This window comes from Belonocnema kinseyi, chromosome 2 (assembly GCF_010883055.1).
Source record: "Belonocnema kinseyi isolate 2016_QV_RU_SX_M_011 chromosome 2, B_treatae_v1, whole genome shotgun sequence".
Classification (NCBI taxonomy): domain Eukaryota; kingdom Metazoa; phylum Arthropoda; class Insecta; order Hymenoptera; family Cynipidae; genus Belonocnema; species Belonocnema kinseyi.
Window position 1 is genome coordinate 9,510,170 of NC_046658.1, and position 18,754 is coordinate 9,528,923.

Consider the following 18,754-nt stretch of genomic DNA (forward strand, 5'->3'; position numbering starts at 1 on the left):
TTTACTGATAAATATATTCAATTTTAACATTTTTCACGTACATACAATGGTTGGTCCATGTTTGGGCCATTTTTGGGCCAATAGTCGGCCGAACTTCTCCAGAACTTTTTAAATCCCTTTATGCCGATATATCGGCCAACTTTGGCCCAGAGTTGGGCCAGTAGTCGGATTTACTCGTTAACAGAAGATTTCCTATAGTTGCCCTGATGGTTGGTCCATATTTTGGCCAAAGTTGGGCCAACAGTCGATCCTACGTTGTCTGCCAACGTTGGCTGTTTAGGTTGGGCCGACATAAATGTCTTATAAATATAAAAGATGGCCCAACTTTGGCTACCGAACTACGGCGGGCCAAAGTCGGTCCGACTTTGGGCAACCGTACCTACTCTGGGTGCCGGCCTGAATTCACACCTGGGCTATAGTGATGCCTTACTCTGTATATTCGAAATTAAATGATTAAACTTAGATGAAGTATGAAAGAGCATGAATTAATACAGTTTTTTCAATATTGTAATGGTTTTTGATTTACTAGTTCTTGTACATGTATTGAGAAACTGGAGTTTCTGCTTTCACACATCTACGTTGCATCGGGCCGCATGAGATATAAATTAGTAGTATAGAAAATACTGCAAAGCCTATAAGCATGCTTTTTATAATAAATCAAGATGCGAAGTAAATTAAAGAAATTTGCTTAGATAACAGAGGCCGACAAATTTTAAAGCCAGAGACCAGACCTAACATTTCCGAAGGATTTTGATGCGCTGAATCCGAATTCGAGCTCAAAATTGCTCCTGTACGTCAGGTTTTCAAAATATCCTAACCTAAATGTATGAAAAAAAGCGTTTTTTAGCTGTTTTTGAGGTTATGTAACCGAACAAGAAAAATGTCTACCACAAAAGTTAATATGGAATTTGAAAGTAATAATCTTCCCCTTTCAAACCTACTTGGATTTATTAGGATATCTTTATTTTTCACCAAAATATTGTAATTTGAAATTTTTTATTTTTTTGTTTTAACCCATTAACGCTGAGGTGTTCAGATTTATACAACGCATTCTCTATTACTGACTATACGATATTTTTTCTTCAAAGTATTACCTCAGGGATTTTTGAGGGTGCCCTTTCTATTGCCGGTGTTTTTTTTTTTGTTATAACCCCTGGAAGATCCAATATGGCGGTCACAATTTAGGGCTTTGAAAAAGAAAAAGCAGACCGCACAAAATATCAACAAAAAAGCGTGCAGTCGTGTGGGACCAAACCTCGCACCTTGATAAAACAAAAGAAGACGGACTGCGCGGAATGCTACTGCGCACTCTTTGTGCATTCTAATGTTCATATTCGTTGTATGTGCGAACCGTTCTACGGCGCAGACAGTCTTCGATCTCTAGCTGGCTCACTGAGCTGGCGACGCTTTTATGACGTGTTATGCGTAGGTGATGAAATTCGTTTTTTGCTACAAAGCTTTCCGTGTTGGAGATCACATTTGAGTGGCGGGCTAACGGTTGGATACGTAGGTAATAAAATTCTTTTTGTATTTGAAATCTGTCTAGCGGATACATTTCGTGTCGATCGTGATTTTTGTATATAGTGAGTTTTAAAATTTCCCCGTTACTGTTCATTATAAGAAAAAGACTGAGTTCAAGAACTCCTTGCGCTAAGAAAGTTAATACGTTTTGTCACGTTTGCGGAAAGTATAAAACGGAGAAATACCGTCGATCAATTAATGATTCGATAAAAACGTCATACTTCAGCTGTTATGGGACTTCAATGAAAAATTTGGATAAACCGTGGGTACTAACCTCAATTTGTCATGCTTGTAGATTAAATTTGTCAAATTCGGAGATGAAAGTACCAAGACGCAGACTGTTATTCAACCACCTGTTTGGCGTGAGCCCAACGATCATGATACTGATTGTTACTTTTGCTTATGCAAAACAGGAGGTTTTTCTAAAAAGTATTTGGAGAAGATCGTTTACCCTGATGTAAAAAGTGTTACACTAGCCAAGATTGTTATTAGAAATTACTCTGAAAACAAAAGTGAACAATCAACTCACGAATCAATGAATACTGACGATCCTAATGCAACTGAAGATTCTTCTTGGGAAGAATCAGATGATGAAAGTCCTAAATTTTTGGACCAAGACGGATTAGACGATTTTATACGTGACCTTGATTTTTCAAAAGGTAAAACTGAGCTTTGCACTTCAAGACTTAAAGAGAGAAAACTATTGTTACCTGGCACTAGAGTAACTGTTTACAGAAATAGAGAAGAAAAGTTTATCAAGTACTTTTCAATAGACAGTGGAATTGTGTATTGTAATGATATCGAAGGACTCATTAATTTATATAAAATAAGCTTATATACGCCAGAGGATTGGCATCTATTCATAGATTCATCTACAGAAAGTCTGAAAGCAGTACTATTACATAATGCAAATAAGTACGCTGCAATACCAGTAGGTCACTCAACAACACTGAAAGAATCTTATGATACTTTCCGATTACTCCTGATAAAAATAAGATACGATGTTCATAATTGGCTTATTTGTGGTGACTTCAGAATGATAATTCTTATAATAGGTTTACAATCAGGAAACATTAAATACCCTTGTTTTCTTTGCCTTTGGGACAGTCGTGCAAGGGATGAACATTGGATAACGGAGAGATGGCCAGACAGATAAAAGTGGACAGTTGGTCAGTATAATGTTGTTTATGAAAGTCTTGTTGACAGAAAGGAAATATTATTGCCACCCCTCCATATAAAACTAGAGTTAATGAAATAATTTGTGAAAGCCCTAAACACCGAAGGAGAATGTTACAATTATATCAGATCTACAATTCCGTATGTAAGTGATGCCAAAGTTAAGGAAGGTATTTTTCTTGGGCCTGATATAAGAAAACTTATCAAAGATGATGACTTTATCAAAATCATGACATCTATTGAAAAGGATGGATGGTTGAGTTTCAAAGATGTTGTAAAGAAATTTTTAGGGAACAATCGAGATCCAAGGTTTATAACTATTGTATCTAGTATGTTAAAGAATTTTAAAAGATTAGGTTGTTTGATGAGTATGAAATTACATTTTCTCAAATCTCATTTGGATTATTTGCCTGAAAATGTTGGAGCATTCAGTGAAGAAATGGGTGAACGCTTTCTTCAAGACTTTCACCAAAGAGAGCAACATTATCAAGGTCGATGCAATGTATGAATGATGGCCGACTATTGCTGGTCTTTGCAAAGAAATGATAATGATCCTACTAGTCATAAACGAAAGTCTCTTCAACGATAGTTTGACATGAAGCGCGAACATTTCCATAAGAAAACAAGCAATTAGTTTCACCTTCATTGGACATACAATCTTAGTCTTGCCTTAACTGGCTGGGCGATACAAAATCTTGTCATTATTGGCTGGGCAATTCAAAGTCTTTCCTTGATTAGCTGGGCAATCTAAAGTCTTTCCCTGATTGGCTGGGCAATGTAAAGTCTTGCCTTAATTGGCTGGAAAATATTAAGTACTTCCTTGCGTAGCTGGACAATCCCAAGTCTTGCCTTAACTGAATGGGCAATTGTAGGTTTCGCCTTGACTAGCTGGACAATTCAAAGTCTTGCCTTGACTGACTGGGCGATACAAAATCTTGTCTTTATTGGCTGGGCAATTCAAAGTCTTTCCTTGATTAGCTGGGCAATCTAAAGTCTTTCCCTGATTGGCTGGGCAATGTAAAGTCTTGCCTTAATTGGCTGGAAAATATTAAGTACTTCCTTGCGTAGCTGGACAATCCCAAGTCTTGCCTTAACTGAATGGACAATTGTAAATTTCGCCTTGACTAGCTGGACAATTCAAAGTCTTGCCTTGACTGGCTGGGCGATTCAAAGTCTTGCCTTGACTGGCTGGACGATTCAAAGTCTTGTCTTGACTCGCTGGACGATAAAAAGTCTTGCCTTTATTGGCTGGGAAAGCACAAGGCTTGCCATAATTGGCTGGGCAATCTGAAGTCTTGCCTTAATTGGCTGGAAAATATTAAGTACTTTCTGGTTTAGTTGGGCAATCCCAAGTCCAGCCTTAAGTGGCTGGAAAACATTGAGTCTGAAATTTGTGTTTTTTTAAAGCCCTAACTGTTTTCCATATTCGTTCTTCTAGGAGTTATAACGAAAAACTGAGCCAATCGAAAAGGTACCCCCAAAACCCCTCAGATAATATTTTCAAGGGACAATGGCATACCATCTTGGTGTTAATGGGTTTATACGCTAAATTGAAAAATTTCATTTCAAGGTTAGACCGCTTATAGTGTGGAATTCAATTATTTTACGAAATGTAAACGACTAAATTCGCTGCTCCCAGGATTAGGTGGGTTAGTCTGTTTATGATTTGGTAGGGGTGATTTCTGGGTTTAGGTGGATTAGCAGGTAGTTTGGTTAACCCACTTGTGGCATGGAACTTCATTATTCCAAGGAAAATATGCGACTAAACGTATTGTTCGCAGAGTCAGGTGGGTTAGCATGCTTGTGGCTTGTTCGGGGTTGTTTCTACCCCTAGGAAACGGCTTCCGTAGAAATGAAAAGACACGAGTTCCATATTTTGTATTGTTTTATCAATGTGCAAAGTTTGTTTCTAAACGACTGTACGCTTTTTTGTTGGTATTTTGTGCGGGATCCTTTGTTCTTTTTTAAAGCCCTAAATTGTGGCCGCCATATTGGATCTTCTAGGGTTTATGAAAAAAAACTGACACCGGCAATAGAAAGGGCACCATCAAAAAGCCCTGAGATAATATTTTGAAGAAAAAATATCGTACCGTGAGCAATAGAGAATGCGTTGTATAAATCTGAACATCTTAGCGTATTCGGATTCAGCGCATTAAAATCCTTCGGAAATATTTGGTCTGCTTTCTCGCTTTTGACTTTTGTCAAATTTTGTCGGCCTGTGTAATAAGCGCAGGATAATTTCGATAGTTTGAATTATTAATAGAGTCTATTGCAATGCGTATTTCTTATTAAGATAAGACTACGATACTCGTCGCTGAGAAAGTCTGTGCCTGAACGTTTATGCACAAAATTGACATTCTTAATAATTTGAAACATCTCATTGAAGGTTCTTTTTCCATATAGTTATTCTTTCAACGTCTAAAATTTTGGCACGGGATAATTCCAACTTGTGATCAAGTGTATAAGAGCGTGAAATTAGAACTGTATTTCTGGAATCTTTTTGCAATCATTCTTATGTTCTCTAAGTAAGTTTTTTTTTAAAGTAACGTTTCATTTGTCTCTATGTTTAATTTTTTTAATCAAGTGTTAAGGATCTTTCTTGTATTTAAGTATTATCAAGGCGTTACATACAATCAAGTTTTTTTGTTGGTAATAGGTTTACTTAAATAGAAGCTGAAAAAAGTGAAATAAAACTTTGCAATACATAAATAAGGACTAATACGTCAAAAGTCGTTACAAGATCGATCAGACTATGTTAATATGAAACGTCGTTTTCAGGGTGTTGTTATATTTCCACGGATTCCTTTCGTAGAGCATCATTATCTTCTGAATATATAAAAGAAAAGTTTCAATACTGTACGGAAAACTGCACCGCTACCTGTACCGCTAGTTTTGTATGCGACTAGGCTACCAAGTAAACCAGCTGAAAGGGATTAAAAATCAAAATTTTTGGATGCTTAAAATTGTAGTGAATATAACGTATCTCGTAAATGGAATGAGATAGGCCAAAACAGACAACTTTTCTGAATTCAACTTCAAAGTAGTGTATTAGTATAAAAGTTATAATTATAAATATGGATAATGAGAAAAGTCATAAATTAAACAAAAGTGTTAATAATTTGAAGAAAATACTAAAACGGGAGTCGGTTTGGTTGCGTCCAGGTACTGTAAATAACTCTGCCCGCCTGGTACGTGACGAATACAATAGGAACATTATATGACCATCCCATCAATTCTCAGCGCACTGACTAGTGCGGTTTTTTTTACTTTTTCAGTGCATTTTCATCGTTAGGGTAACACTCTAAACCACCTGCAATTTCATAGCAAGACACAGGCCCCAGTACTTCGTTCACCATGAGTACACTCATGGTGGGGGTTTAATACTTCCCAGGTGCAAAAAACGCATCAATTTTCAATTAATTGGAATAAAACAAGAACCAGACCATTTTTCGAAAAAACTTTTTTGTGCAGTCCTGTATTTTCGCATTTATATTCTGTGGCTGATTTAGGCATTCATATTCTGTGGTTGAAATATGAAATCAAAAAATTCATAATTGTAGGAGAATAGCTAGGCAGAGTAATACATGGGCTAATTTTCAAGTCTGAGGAAGCGCCTTAAGTGCGCACCAATAGTATTGCCTTATGCGCGTATCGCTTAATAACAATAATGTTATATATATTGTTTATTTTATTATTAACAATATAACTCACCGGACGGATGTTTTGGAACAAAATCCAGAGTTCTTGTTTTACTTCTCAATCCTTCACCAGTGCCATCAATCCAGATATATTTTGCTTGCACCTTATTATCTGGCTGTGGCAAATCCAAGTACCTATTTAGCAGAGTTTTATCTAAAGCCGCATTAGGTGACTCCTTCAGTATAGACCTTGACATTGTTTTGCTACAACAAAAATAACAATTGTCAATTATTCGATATTTTAAAAAGACGTACACAATTGCCTTAAATAAATTTTTGATTAGACTAATCGAATTTATGTATGGCCTTCCCTAACGCATACATTTCTTTGATTGATATAACGTTGATATGACGCAAATTAATAGCTTATTATACTGGGGAAATGAGTATGTTATGCTTGTATGTATTAGCTTGCATATGTGTCTCAAGCACGGTTTTTTCAAATTCCTAGTGTGATTAGCCAAAAAACTTAAAATTGATGAGATCCCTACTATATGTGATTAGCTAATGTAACATGTCGCGTCAGAGGTTATTAAAGTTCCATGCTACGCATTCGTCGTAAGCATTTAGAAGGCAGTCGCAAAACTTCATGCAGACCGGGAACTGAAGATATTTTTCAGGTCTCGTTTTCTACCTGTTGATACTTTTTATATCGTCCATTTTTTATGTGAAACTTTACGTAAGTGCCAGGCAGAAACGCCCCCCTCTCTGGTTGTAGCATATTTAATTTTGCAACTAAAATTGCTAATAAATCAATGACTTTTGTATGATTTTCTATCGTTTGACTGTTTGAGGGCCAGTTATTTTGAACGAAAAACACTTTGAGAATCCATTTGTCAGACTTTTTCCACGTTGCCAGATGACGCAAGAGGTCGTCCAAAGTTTTTTATTGGGAAGGGCGAGAGTTCATTTTCTACTGTCTGGCTGTTTGGGAACTTGTCTTTCACTACGAATCAATCGAAAATCCAAAACCGTATGCTTTGCCAGGTTGCCAAAGATAGTCGTCCAGAATTGTTTTAAAGGAGTCTGATATAATTTTATACTATCTGGTTGTTTCAGGACCAGTCATTTTCACTTGAAAAGACTTGAAAATCTACTTTCCAGAAGTTTTTCCCGATTGCAAGATGGTGCTACAGTTGTCCAACACGGAGAGAAATCTAGTAGAGTACAGCAACGAAAGGAACATCGAGCTATAAGGAAAGTAAGAAAAAACAGACATTCTTATATTATACGTTTAAAAATAGAATCTTCGGTAGTCGTTCCATTACAGCAGCCCGAAACAAATAACGTAACATAATGGTAAATTTATAACAACAAAATTTTATGTTTAATAACTACACTCAGTTTATTTTTGAAATTATGCAATTTCACGCACGCTCACTTAGAAACGCAATCGAACGCTTAAACTCTATGAAAAATCGCACCCGTCAGGGATTCGATCCCTACCTAAGCAATATAAAACCTAACCCTATGTCGGATGCTCTAGCTAATTATGCTAATGTATCGCTTGGATTCTGTTGACAAAATCTTAGCCAAAATTTTACGCTGAAAATGCAGGATTAATAGAGGAATATTTTTGGTCTATTTTATCGTTTTACACATTTTATATGAATAGGTGGTTATAAAAATGTTCAATGAAAATATTTCAATCTAATCAATTTAAATTTTAATGGTTAAATGTTTAATTTAACCATTAATTTAATTAATGATTTCTATTCAAATTCTAAAGCTCAAAAATGGAATGGATTTATTCCTTTCAGATTTATTATTTTAATTTCATTTTAACTTTCCAGCTTAAACAAAAAAAACGAATGATTATTGTTCTACTAATCTTCTGTAGTAAAAACCTGAAAGTAAAAACAAAAGCAGCTAGTACGAATAATTTATTGAAGCATTAGAGTTAAAAAATTTATTTAAGGTATAAAATACTTAGAAGAAATAAGTCTTAAAAATGAAAATTTTTAAGTGATAAGAATTTTATAAAATTTTTCTAAAGCTATTAATTACTTATACATTTTTATAAAATATAAAAATGCACACTATGTGATAAAATAAACAGTATAATAGTATAATAAACTGCAAACATAGGTAACTGAAGTAAAAGGTGTTTATTTAAATACTTTTTCATTTTATTCCTGGAACAAGATATGAAGGGTTGCAGTATACATAATTAGATAGCAAAGAAAAACGAAATTTTTTAAGGGACGAAAACACAACAGCCTTAAGGCTTTTAAGCAGCCTTAAAACACAACAACAAAACATGCGTAAGGAATACTGTGTATTCAGTGGCTGTTCCGAACTCACGCGAACGATCGTCGCTAATGTATAGCCGAATTCAGCGGGGACTTATTTCCCGTGGATTTTCGATCAGATTCGGAGCTAATTCACAAGTATAAAACATACATAAGGACCAGCGATTCTTTTCGTTTGTAAATTCGCTCCACACTCGGTTAATTTAACAACAATAATATCATCATTAATCATATATGTATACATAATAATATTAATATTTATATAATTTATATTTTATCCTTGGAAAAACGCAACCTCAAAATATGCGCATATAAAGAAGCGCGCGAAGTATTCAAATCATGAAAATCGCCAATTTCTTGAATTTCTTTGAAATGCAGATCAAAATAGAAAAAGAAGACTTTTATAATATGAATATAATATAATTGTAATATTAACATTAATGATACATAATAGTATTAATATTAATATACTACACCTGAAAAAATATACATTCAAAATCGAAGAATCGAAACCTGGAAACATTCAAATCCCAATTTCTTGATTTTATTTCAAAGCGGATCGAGATATAAATAGAACCGCCGAATTTTTTTGACTGGAAATCATGCACCTTCGCGTTTTCGGATTTAGAAGAGGAGAAATCGGTCGAGCGGGCAACCCAATCATATGTCATCGTCTCCTACTCTCTTCACACGGACATAGACCTGTTATACTATTGGAGTGAATGTGGTTTCAGATCTGGGATCACTGATTACACGCAGGACATTTAGGTTTCAAAAGAATGAAAGAATTAGCAAGTAGTTATTGTTGGTAGCACGGTATCGATAGTGAAATTAACGAAATAAGCGAAAATTACGCTAATTCCCTTAAAATTTCCAAAAATTCAGTTAAAGTACATGTATATAAATGGATAGAACCGAATTTCCTGCTTTAAAGAGTACACATGGATTATGCTAGCCCATTACAAAATTCGATTTTGGTTACACTTGAATATGCATACACGCAATGGCCAGAGGTATATTCGACCAAAGATATGACTACAAAAACTACTATTCGCGTTTTGCGTGAAGTATTTTCGAGATTCGGTCTTCCAAATCTTATTGTAAGTGATAACTTTTAATCATTTGTCGCGGATGGGTTCCCCTTCAAGTGTCCATTTAAATTTTTAAAAAGCTATTTCACCCAATAAATCTAGTCTGTGAGGTATTTGGAAAGGTGTGTTAGTAGTATATGGGTGATTCCTAAAAAGTTGGCCATTTTGTGTCCAAGCTCTGCATTCAATAATATAGAAGAAATGGGCAATGCAAAAAATGCTCATAATAGGAGTTCAACATCAAGAAAAACCTCCCTCATTTTGATTTATGAGAATTAAATAGTCAATTTGGCTTTTTGTAAAATTAGTTAAACTGTGCTCTCAGACACGTATACCTTATTTATATGTCCTGTCGGTCCTGCCTAAAAAAACTCCTCAATTGATTGAGAAATATAAAAAAATAATGTCATATTTGAATTCAGCGAGTAAAAATGTACAAGTATTGATTTTTTATAAATTTATAAGGTTATTTTTTATACGCACAAGCATGAAATATCTTTAAATTTTTCGTGTGCGAGATGTCCTGTCGGTCCCAGTCTCGAGGTTAGTCGTACGGCAGTGAGGGAAGGTGGAGCGCTAGCATTCTTCAGACTTCAAATACACGACGGTGCATTGTGATTGAAAAAAATCTTTCTCACGCGAGTGTGTAGCAAAAGTGCTAATGGGATTAAAAAATTTATTTTTACTCGCCCAACAACGTAAGGTAAAGGTTGTTATTGACATCAGTTGATGTTTATTTAAATAAATCACGGTACATCTTATTTTTTTAATTTCCAGAAAAGCAACAGCAAATGAATGACAAGGTGGTATGCCATTATACTTTATTAAATTTGTATTGAATTTTATGTAAATTAACTGAGAACTAATTAGTTTGCATGATTTCACTACGTTCAGAATATGTGAGTCATTCTCAACATTGTTATAATTTTTTAAGAACAATTTTAAAATCTTTTCGCGGCCACGCTTATTTTCCGTTACCTGATAGTTAATACTATACGATAACAAAAATTGTCAGTCAGTTTGAACAACATTTTTTCTCAGAAACTACTCTCTCCAAAGTGGCCAACTTTTTGAGAAACACCCATGTACTATAATGTTAGTAAAAATCGGTGTGCCTATGCGAATGCGAATAGGCTAGCAAATAGACCAACTGAAAGGGATTAAAAATAAAAAATTTTAATTTTTAAATTATCTACGAGAAGGTTAGAAATTCAGAATCTACGGGTTTCGATTATTTCAGATATCTAAATTTTTCTGTTCGATGTTTAAAATTGGAGTGAATATAACGTGTCTCGTAAATGGAATGTGATACGCAAAAACAGACAAAATTTTTTAATTCAACTTCAAAGTAGTGTATTGGTATAAAAAATTATAATTATAAATATGTATAATAATAAAAATTAATGAATTAAAAAAAGTGTTAATAATTTGAAGAAAATTCTAAAATGGGAGTCGGTTTGGTTGCGGCCAGGTACTGTAAATAACTCTGTCCGCCCGATACGTGAAGAATCCAATAGGTACATTATATGACCGTCCCGTTACTCCTCAGTGCGGTTGAGGTGCTGAAAATCAGCACAAACAGCCACTGGAAAACACACTGGCGGCCCAGTGCCGTTCACCAGTGCGTCTTCAGTGCTTTTTCATCGGCAGGGATAGCCTTCAATCTATACACACGTACCGCTTGTATAAGTAATTAGTATACTCCCATCTATCTTATAATAAATAAGTGGTGATATTTAACTGTTGTGAAGAATATTACATTTACCTTCTTCCTATCTACAAACCTAACAGTTATTATCCCTTAAAAAAGAGTCCGGGGGCATCTCTGAATTCAGTTTTAAAAAATTTACATTTTTGTGGAGAAAAAGCCGGGGGAACTGTACCCAATTAACTACACGACGAAGTATCACATGTCCATAAAAATAAAAAATAAAATTTTTAAGAAAAGCGACACAACGTTGACTGTTCCTTCAAATTTATATGGAAAATACCGTGCATCCTCTTAACAAGAAGTAGTCCACAGTTATTTTTCTCCTGTTCCTTTTAAATCCGGGCTTTTAGGAGTGAGTACTCGAGATGGATAAGATTCAATGCATTTTGCTCACTCCTGATAGTGAATTCAAGGCCGCGTGTTTCATCAGCCTCCTCCACTGCTTTGTGCAGACAGGCTCCTTTACTCACTTCGTACCCAAAATAATCCTACTGTGGAGACATTTAAGATTCAGTATTACAACAATTTAAGTACGCTAGCGAACCGAGAGAACGGAAAGGATACTCTACAGAGTATCCTCTCAGTATTCACATAGTGTCCGTTCCGTATCATGAAGTCGCGATAACGGACAACTTCTTACAAGAAGCCATTTTCAAGCTTTATTCTGCGGCACGTGTCTAGTGATTTTTCTAGGAAATCGAAACAAAAGTCTTACTGACTGAATCAAAGTATAATATGAAGTAAACTCAAGAAAGGCAACTCCTCTGTGAAATATAAATCTTGGGTAAAACTTCTAAGACTACTGGACCAGCAACTCTAGAATCCCTAAGACAATTTTCGGCAGAGCCGGAGAAGGTATTTCCACCAGGTGATCACAGCGCACAAAAAGAGCGATTCTTGTCGAAGCATAGGGACTTCGTCTTCCAATATTGATCGGTTGCGCCGCGCTGAATTAGGTCTTAATGCGCAGAATCCTGAGAGCAAGTAAACGACAGGAAGGTACCCAGTGGGCACAAAAGTTAAAGAGCATAATTAGAACGATTCGAAAACGTCCTCAGTCATTCCAAATAATGTTCTTTAAACATACAATGTTCAAGAGACGTTTTTAAGACGTATTTTGAACATAAAACGTTTTAGAACATTATTTAGTCTGACTTGGGGAAGAATTTAAAACATTTTAATACCGTCTTTGGCGTGTACGTCCAAAAAATGTTTTTAGGACGTTCCAATTACGTCCTTGAACTATTTGCCCACTGGGTAGCTAGTAGAATCTCGCTGGTTCGCATCCTAACAAATAAAATCCGGAAACTGAACTTTTGCAGATTTGAGATCTAAGACGGGTTTCAAACCAGGTGAAGATGTCTAGAAAATGTTTCTGAAGCCTTCCTTAAGCAGTCTCGGAGCAAGGGTTATTTGTTTAGAATTTCTCTTCGAAGTTCGTCCTTTGAAGATGTTGGCAGCTTTCTGGTTTGGGAAATGGCGCGAGGATTTTAATTCTTCTTGTCGCAAATCCTGCAGGATGATAAGCTGGTCGAGACTCTTTCATATCCTGTAGAGTAATTAAAGTCCCACAGGAGTCCCGATGATGTCAGAGCGCCAAGAAGTTACATTTATACAAAAAAAAAAAAGAAAAAACAAGCGAATCTGCAAATTATTCTCTATGCTTCTGATTATATAATTGATTCAATTTAAAGAAATAAACTCTGTATCTATTAGCAATAAAACTCCAATATTTTAAATCTTATAAACAGCTTACTTTTCCTAATTTCCCTTTATTGGAGACGCAATAAAAATTCTGCTTAATATAGAAGGCGCCATTAATCCCATGAATTTGACTTTGATTCGTAACCCTATCTTTTATAATGTACTTAAATTCGTATAAAATAAAATAAAAATTAAATTATTTCATCTTTTTAAATTTAAGCAACTTCAAGTTTAATACTATGTTTAAGTGTCGCTTTCCGTGCAGTGCGAATTTGAAGCATATCAAATGGGCGCGCATATTACGGCCAATAACGTGGCTTCTCCCATACATACGCAACGCTTTCGCAGTTAAAAAATCGTGGTTGGTTAGCAACACTGCAGTGGAACCTCCTGTTACTGAAGATCACGTTATATTATATCACACTTTTCAATTCCATGTTAACGCGGTTTATGTTGTTGTATTGGGGGGGGGGGGGGGGGGGGGGGGGGGGTCAGGGAATTTTACGGTTTGAAATGAGAAATATCCCGGTTTTCTCTTTTTGGCATATGGACGTTAGGCGGGGTGTTTAAGTCGTGTTCAACGCTGCATGTGGGAGTTGCCAAAAAAAAGCTTGAAAACAATCTTATAAATAATCGTATCCCTAATAACACGGAACATTCAGGGAACGTGTCTAGAACGTTCCACTGAAACGTTCTAGGAACGTTCCCTGAGCGTGTAAGATGTCCGACACTGGGGAACGTTTCACTGGAACGTTCAAAGAATAAATTAATGTTATTTTTATTATTATCAATGATTATTCGATAAACAATAAATGATAGGTCAAAATGAATGTCAGTTTATGATATAGATACCATATTACAATGCAGTTTACGCGGAACGTGCCTAAAACGTTCCCAAGCGGCGGACATTTTACACATGCAGGGAAAGTTCCTGGAAAATTTCACTGTAACGTTCCAAAGGTTCTCGCGTAACGTTCCAGGTACGCTCCTGGAATATTCCGTGCTATTAGGAATTAAGCTAAAATGAAAATCAGAAACATGTCACTTGCCAAGTGCGAATTGCCGGAGCTGAATACACGGCCCAGTGTTGATCTAATTTTGACAGCTAAAGCTCGGCTAAAGATATTGGGCCAATAACGGCATTTTAATCGGCCCAGTGTTGATCCAGTGCTAGCAGCCTATATTGGCCAAAGTCGGGCCCAGTGACGGCCCAGTGATGGTATATTACTGCGCAGAGTGTCACTTTTACCATGGCAAACCATGTTTTATTTAAATCGGGCCAATGCTGAGCCAGTGCTGGCAGCCTATATTGGCTATTTATATTTGCATGTGCCAGAAGTTCTGAACGTTTAAATGAACGAAATTTTGTACTGCTAACTTTAAAAAACAGAAAGTGATTAAATTTTTGTTAATTTATATTGGAAATAATTTATCATCGAAACAAAATTATCATGCATTCAGGTACATTATATTTGTCGATCATCTACCGATGCTTCGCTTAATATCGGCACTTTGTTGCGCCAAGTCTCAATTTTGGTACGGGGAACCATGTTTCACGAGGATCAGCCAAAGTCTGGCCCAGTGATGGTACATTACTGGACCAAGTGTCACTCTTACCACGGCAAACCATGTTTCATTTAAATCGGCCCAATGTTGAGCTAGTGCTGGCAGCCTATATTGGCTATTTATATTTGCCGATCCCCCGCCGATGATTGGTCCAGTACAACACTTTATTGCGACAAGTCTTACTTTTGGTACGCGGAACCATGTTTCACGAGGATCAGCCAAAGTCTGGCCCAGTCACGGCACATTACTGGGCCAAGTTTCACTTTTACCACGGAAAACCATGTTTTATTTAAATCGGCCCAATTTTAAGCCAGTACTGGCAGCTTATATTGGCTATTTACATTTGTCGATCCTCCACCGATGCTTGGCCCAACATCGGCACTTTATTTCGCAAAGTCTTACTTTTAGCACCGAAAAAACAAATCTTACACGAAAGATAAAAACAAATTTTCTTTAAATTGTCAAATTTCACAATGATTTTTTTAAAATTCTGTCATCAAAAGTTTTTAATCTTTATGAAAAATTACGTTTCCTGTCATTGCAAAAAGTTGTAAAATAGTCAACAACGGAAAAAAACGTAATATCACGCGAAGAAAAATTGTGATCGATTTAAATTATTTATTTAAAAATGATTGTATTGATATTCCTGTTAACAGTTCGTGTACTTAACATTTACATAATGTCGCATAATAATAAATAATTAGCAAAAGAGAGCTTAAAATTTGGTTCTTCAACTTTTATGAACTGTAGCTTATGAGGATGGCTTTTTCACAAAATTTCATCTTGTTGGTTTAGCGCAGTGGTTAGCACTTCCGATTCTAGGCGTTAGATTCAGTTATATCGATGTAGGTTCGATACCCCGTAGCGTTAGAAATTTTATTAGTAATATAATGTTTAAAATGTAATATATGTATTCAATCTAAACATGACCATTAGTATTTATATTCAAAGTACTCGCATTCAATTAATATTTATTTTTTAACCCTTAAAAGGTAAAGGTGGGTCACTCGACCTCGACAAAAGTTTCTCCCTTCCTAGCTTGCAGAGTTTATTTAATTATATTGTTTAAAAAAATGATCGAATCATCAGTATAGTGAGTGCATATCCGTGTGAGTTATAAGGTCTGTATCTGTGTGAGGGTGTTTAAGAGTGCTAGGTGATATTGATGAATTTATCGTTGAATATAATTGCTTTTTATTGCTAATGTAATTCTGAGAAATAGTCGGTGTCTTTGATGTAGAGTGTGTGATATGATTATTTTGAGGGTAATTTCTGAGAAATTTATTTTGCAAGATTAAGCAGGTTTGAGCAGAAGAGTGCAAGGTGGTGAATCATCATCCCCTTTGATAGCTGAGCCGCCACTCGGGATATAAGATGATGACGTAAATGGTTTATTTCACATGCACATGAGAGGTGGCAATTCGAAGAAATATTCATTAAAAACTTCAACAGAACTTTTAACTAAAAATTTTTGCCTTTATTTTGTTTAATGCATAAAAGCTGCATGCGTGAAAGGTATGAAATTCACAATAATAGTGTTCCATAAGGTAGATCAAATGCTCAGAGACCCTTGTCGCTTTATTCTCGTATCAAGTAGTGAGCGAACGAGGACTAGAGATAACAGCCATACGCATTGTAAACTCGTAGAATCATTCACGTATCAACAGTCTGAGGCTGCACACATTTCATTATCCTATGCTTTCGGTTTCTACAGATCACTTCTTCTTCTTCTTACAGCTAACAAAAGTTCGCTTTCGTAGTCACACGACAAAGTTTGATATTCTTTCTTTTTGCTATATACAAGGTCCGTCCACCTCTGGATCAGGTATACCTATGTAACAAGATACTAAAAACAATTTCGAGACTCAAGAGAGAGATTATAGATAGCATACATTTAATTCCAGACGTTTCATGGAGTTTAATAAGTTAAAAAAATAAATAAATAAATATCAAGAGTACACTGCCCGACGCATATCACTTCTCATGTCCTACAACAATAATCGAGCTGAGGTCGCATGCCTTTTTTATACACAGATATATGCTCGCTTTCAGATTTCATTTACAAAGGTCAATTTTTTGTCCACTAAACGTTAAAGATTTAAAATAAAAGTTTAAAAAATACCAAATATAATAAATTATATGCAAATTTTTTCAATCATTTACTGAAGCTACTGTATAGTCTTGATAGAAATCGAAGATGACCTAATTTAGCATTGAAATTCTTTTTCTATGTATAATGTTAAATCTTCTGAAATAAAGAGGTATATATATATATAATTAAAAATTTGTCATAAGGACAACCGCAGGATTTCGCCGGGATCGGGTGCTAGTCTGGAGAATTGCACCCGCTCCCAGCGAAATTGCGGAAAAATTTCAGCCACAACCACGTCTCACGACCGGGAGATAGGTGGTTACAGTCTGTAAAGAAATCAATACGACGATCCAGCAAAAGCCGTGTGCACCCTAAGAACACGGAGTGACCCAAGGACTACCGCCTTCTGCATTTTTCCCGCAAGTGTTTTAGCATATTCTTGACACGCAGGGATGCTTTTTAGGCCATTAGCAAGTGAAAGCTTGGCACCTCCAAGAGCGCCGATGACAAGGACGATCAGTTTAACAGAATATTCCGGGCACAATCGTTGCAACTCCCTTATAAGGTCTCGATACCTCTCTTTCTTTGCATTCTCCTTGGCTATGATGTTTTTGTCAGCTGGTGCCAAAAATTCGATAACGAACATGGTTCGCTTCTCGAAGTCAAGAAGAACCATGTCAGGCCTCGAGTGAGCAACAGAAACAATTGTCGAGACTATAAAGTTCCAGTATATGCGGCACTTCCCATTCTCGACAAATGACTCGATTTCCCTAGGAGCATTTAGAGGAGCGATATTAAGGTGAATGCCGTAGGAGTGACAGAGATGGTAATAAAGTACTCTTAGTGCCGCATTGTGCCTTTGAATGTAGGTCGTTCCCGCGTGTGTTGGACAACTAGATAGTATGTGAGCTAAATGCTCGGGGTGTGCATGGCATGTCCTGCAGCTATCATCGGGAATATCTTGGCTCAAAATGTGGCGACGGTGTGTTAAGGTGGAAATGACACCGCCTTGGCATGCAAAAATGAAACCCTCTGTACCAGACTTCAATCCGGGCGATTTAAGGAAAGCAAACGTTAGCTCACAAGACATTTTCTGATCCTTCACATTTCTGTGGAAGATACCGTGCATCCTCTTATCTAGGAGCTGTTCACGAAAGTTTTTCTCTTGTGCTTTCTTAATCCGGGATTTCAGGAGTGAGTACTCGAGATAGATAAGATTTGATGCATTTTGCTCACCCCTAATACTGAAGTCAAGTACGAGTGTTTCAGCAACCTCCTCCGCTACTTTGTACAGAAACGCTCCTTCGCCCTGAAAGACAACTCTCTGAAAAGTGACCTTGTTAGTTGTCACACGATTTTTTCCAGATGAGATAGTAAATCTGGTTTTCCAAAGCGGCATCAATCTCTCTATGCACCGAACTATTTGCGGATGAAACTTTAAGATTTCCAAAGACAGATGATAAGTCTATGGGAGGTTGAATCGAAAGCTTTCCGATAATCAATCCAGGCCGTCGATAGGTCACGCTGGTAGAATGCTGCATCTTTACAGACACATCTATCGATGAGCAGGTTCTCCCGACATCCAGCTACGCCCTTCTTTGAGCCTTGTTGTTCATACATTTCTTGCCACACAGGTTCAATTGCCCGAAAAATCCTATCATTTAGGATAGCTGTGAATGTCTTATAAAGTGTGTGAAAACAAGTTATTGGCCTGTAATTCTTCGGGTCAGCTAAGTTGCCTATTTTCGGCAGGAGTATTGTGCGCCCTTCCACCAACCACTCCGGAATCGGCTCTTCCGACTTCAAATATGAGGTGAAAATACGGGTTAAATGCTGATGGCTTGAAGAAAACTTCTTCCATCAGAAGGTTTTGATACAATCTGGTCCCGGTGCGGAATAGTTCTTCATCCCTCTTAATACTTTTTTCACTTCCTCGGTAGTGA

The 18,754-nt window shown here is 36.4% G+C and overlaps 1 protein-coding gene across 2 annotated transcripts in view; it reads right to left on the reverse strand.

The window, feature by feature from the left end:
- LOC117167456 (glutamine synthetase 2 cytoplasmic-like) overlaps positions 1-18,754 on the reverse strand; it is a 168,604-nt gene that overhangs the window by 20,688 nt on the left and 129,162 nt on the right. For both annotated transcript variants that reach the window (XM_033352411.1, XM_033352410.1), the window contains exon 2: positions 6,409-6,599. In XM_033352411.1, coding sequence (XP_033208302.1) covers positions 6,409-6,592 — 184 coding nt within the window. In that variant the 5' untranslated portion in view covers positions 6,593-6,599. The remainder of the gene's footprint in view (positions 1-6,408; positions 6,600-18,754) is intronic.